The 3,637-nt window shown below is 42.2% G+C and overlaps 1 protein-coding gene across 1 annotated transcript in view; it reads left to right on the top strand.

Annotated features, from left to right (window-relative positions):
• golga7bb (golgin A7 family, member Bb) overlaps positions 1-811 on the top strand; it is a gene marked incomplete at both ends in the record, with an annotated part of 11,766 nt that extends 10,955 nt beyond the window's left edge. Inside the window, 2 exon segments of the mRNA XM_080849123.1 lie at positions 10-111; positions 719-811. Of these exon segments, the coding sequence (XP_080705249.1) occupies positions 10-111; positions 719-811 (195 nt within the window).
• Positions 812-3,637: the final 2,826 nt, after the last annotated feature.

Below are 3,637 nucleotides of genomic sequence, written 5' to 3'. Positions count from 1 at the left end.
TTTCCATAGGTGCTGAAGAACATCTCTAGCTACATTCAGGAGCAGAATGAGAAGATCTTCGCACCCCGCGGCCTCCTCATAACAGACCCCATTGAAAGAGGCATGAGAGTGGTATCCTTCTGCTAAAGGCTGAATCTTTGTTACCGTAATTTGAAGACTGTTAACTGTGGCTTATACATTGATTTCGTAAAACGTCTGCAGCCCTGCGGATCATACTCGTTAGCTACTCTACTAAGGCTGAATGTTAAAGCTACTCTGCTAAGGCGGAATGCTAAACCTACACAGCTAAGGCTTAATGCTAAAGCTACTCTACTGAAGCTAAACATTTTAATTACACTGCTAAGCCGCACTACTGAACTGCACACAATGCATCACTAAATATTTATATTAGGGTCAAACTGCTAAAGCTAAACAGTAAAGGCTAAGCTATTAAAGCTAAAAACAGAATTCATTAAAGTGAGAGTGTCAACGTTAAATACATACATAAAGTTACACTGCCAAAGATAAGCTACTTTGGAGCTGATAAAGCTGGACTGTTTCGCTACACTGTTAAGCTAATCTGGTTCTCCCTCATGGTGATTTTTAGTCTGTGATTTTTTGTATGGCAGTGTGTGTCATAGTGGAGCCTGATATAGTGTGACAAATGGCCTGGTACGTGTGTGTGTGTGTGTTTCTGTGTGTGTGTGTGTGTGTGTGTTTCCTTGACTTCTCGGCTCAGATTGAGATTTGTGTGTTTGAGGACCGATGTTCCAGCGGAAGCTCCAGCAGCTGCAGTGGCAGTGGCAGTCCTGCAGGGGGCAGTGTGCGGTGACTGGAGGAGCAGCACCAGGACTTTGGGTATGGGGGAGCAGGACTAGCCAGCATCCGCATGCTGAAACACGAGAGCACCCGATTCTGAAAGGGGACCCATTCCGCCCCTTTACTTCTGTACACACCAACAACCACACAAACATCATACACACAGACACACAACCACACACACACTCTCTAACTCTCACACACACACAAACAAACAGAAACATTTCATCATTACAACTAACTGACAGAAAAACCTCATATGACACCCTGACACTAACACACACACACACACACTCATCTCTTTCACTGCTATAGTGCTCTCCTGTGTTTTGGGCCCCTATATTTCACCTGTCCATCAACCGTCCTGGTGCTGCTGATATGAGCTTCTCAACACACACACCGAAGAGCGTGTGTGTGTTCACGCAAGACTGTGTTTTTAGATGAAAGAATGTGAGACCGTGTGTTAACTCAAGACTGTGTTTTACTTTGAGACTGTGCACATGTGAGAGTGCGTGTTTTCCAGAGGACCTGTAAGATGTTCTCTAAGACGGTCTCACACAACTGTGTTTACTTACTACTGTGTGTGTGTTTACATATGACAGTTTCATGATATGCTGTGTGTGTGTGTGTGTGTGTGTGTGTGTGTGTGTGTGTGCGATTACATATGACCGTGCCATGATGTGCTGTGTGTGTTTACATTTGGCCGTGCCATGATGTGCCGTGTGTGTGTGTGTGTGTGTGTGTTTACATATGACTGTGCCATGATGTGTACTGTGTTCAACACTACACTGGGATGTGAGGCTGTTAAGGTCCGTCCACACTGCCAGTATCACTTTAACAATAACTGTAAGTCCTATCATTTTAACACTGGCCCCCTCCACACCACACATATAGCACTGTAACAATGGCAATAGTTCATCAATTGTCATAGTAATTGTTTGAAGTGTGGACGGCTCTTTAGTTTGTGTGCGTGTGTGTGTTTAAATATGACTGCGATATGATGCGAGACTGTCTTCTATACTAGACTGTGATATATATACTGTAATCAGAATAATGCTGCATGTAAAGGTTTGTTAGAGAGAGAGAGAGAGAGAGAGAGAGAGAGAGTGTGTGTGTGTGTGTGTGTATGTGCACATCATAATCGATGCATATAATTGATGATGAATATGACTTGCAGAGTGAAGGGACAGAATCCTGCCAGTAGTTGTCAAGACCAGGCATACGTGTGCATTTGTCTGTGTGTGTGTGTGTGTGTATATGTGTGTGGATTTGTTTCCATAACTGCATGTGTATGTGCTTGTTTATGTTCAGCTGAACGGTGACTGGAAAAGTTACTTTCTGTACTATACAAAAGTTATATTGATTTAAATTGTGTGTGTGAGTGTGTTGTGTTTTGGGTGTGTGTGTGTGTGTGTTTGAGAGTGTTTTGTGTTTTTTGGGGGGTTTGGGGGAGTAAGAAGGTTTGAACTGTATGCAAAGACCGAGACTAAAGTTGATTGAATCTGGCAAACATACAGTATATATATACACACACACACACCCACACAAACAGAGCGCTTGAGAAGGATGCAAATGATATGACAACTCCACGTGAGGACCAAGTTTACGCGCCAGACTTTTCTAAATCTGATGTCTTTCCTAAATATGTATTATAATCTCTATTTATCTATTTATAAAATTGTATTTTGCTCTATTTATTTATGTTATCTCTTTAATATTCTAAATATGCTGCGTGTTTGTGTGTCTTTGAGGAAGGGGGGAAGTCACGTCTTCCTGTGTGTGTTTGTGTGCGTGTGATGCATCAAAGCCTCTTGTGGCACTGCAACCTCACCCACGCACACACACTCAACACACACATCTGATAGTATTATATATACACAGAAATCTACATATCTTCTTCCTCTCTGAGGTCATCTCCTGTTCTTACGTCATTGTGGTGTCACAGAGAACTGGACAATAAAGAGTTCAAGGAGGGTGATGATGTCATTGTTGGTATTCCTTTCTTCTCCTGCCCTGAATGAATAACAAAAAGTTCTCTATGTAGAGATAACACACACACACACACACAGCACGCATGCAGACACACAGCCTCTCTATGTACAGATAAAGCACACAGCCTCTGTGCAGATGACTGGGTGCCCACTAAGTTATGAATTACTGGATCTATCTGTTTCTGTGTGTGTGTTATTGCTATATAGAGAGGCTATGTGTGTTTGATCTCTACATAGAGAGGCTATGTATGTTTGTGTGTGTAAGTGAATGTGTGTTCACGCCTTCTACAAATATAACTGCACTGACACACACAAACACACATAGTAGAGCTGTGTGTGTGTGTGTGTGTACTAGAGACCACGCTATGACACACACTATGAGAATAGCTGAGGTTAACATGTTCTGGTTATTTAATACAACAGACTGAAGTGTCCATTCAATGACTCAGTGTTTGTGTGTGTACAGTTGTGTCTATGAGCTGTTGATCTTTGCACAGTCAACACACACACACATGCTTGTCATCAAGCATTCAAATGCAATATCATATTGCTCTTTTTGCAATCAGACTTTCACACACACACACACACACAAAGAAATGCACACATTAACCACGCTTTATGACAGAGGAAGAAAAGATTTCATAATTTATTTTACATTTGGGTGTGTGCGTCTATGTCTGTCTGTGTGTGTGTGTGTGTGTGTGTGTGTGTGTGTGTGACATATTGTTAGTACCAGCTTATTCTGTTGACTAAGTATGGGTTTGTTCAGAAGCTTCAACACATCAAACACACCATCAGTCTCCGTAGTGAAACTGGACTCAGGTAGGGTCGTCATGGGAACCCTGGCT

Source organism: Sprattus sprattus, assembly GCF_963457725.1.
Source record: "Sprattus sprattus genome assembly, chromosome: 12".
Classification (NCBI taxonomy): domain Eukaryota; kingdom Metazoa; phylum Chordata; class Actinopteri; order Clupeiformes; family Clupeidae; genus Sprattus; species Sprattus sprattus.
Note: the sequence above shows the minus strand (reverse complement) of the source record. Positions and strands in the feature narration are given on the sequence as shown.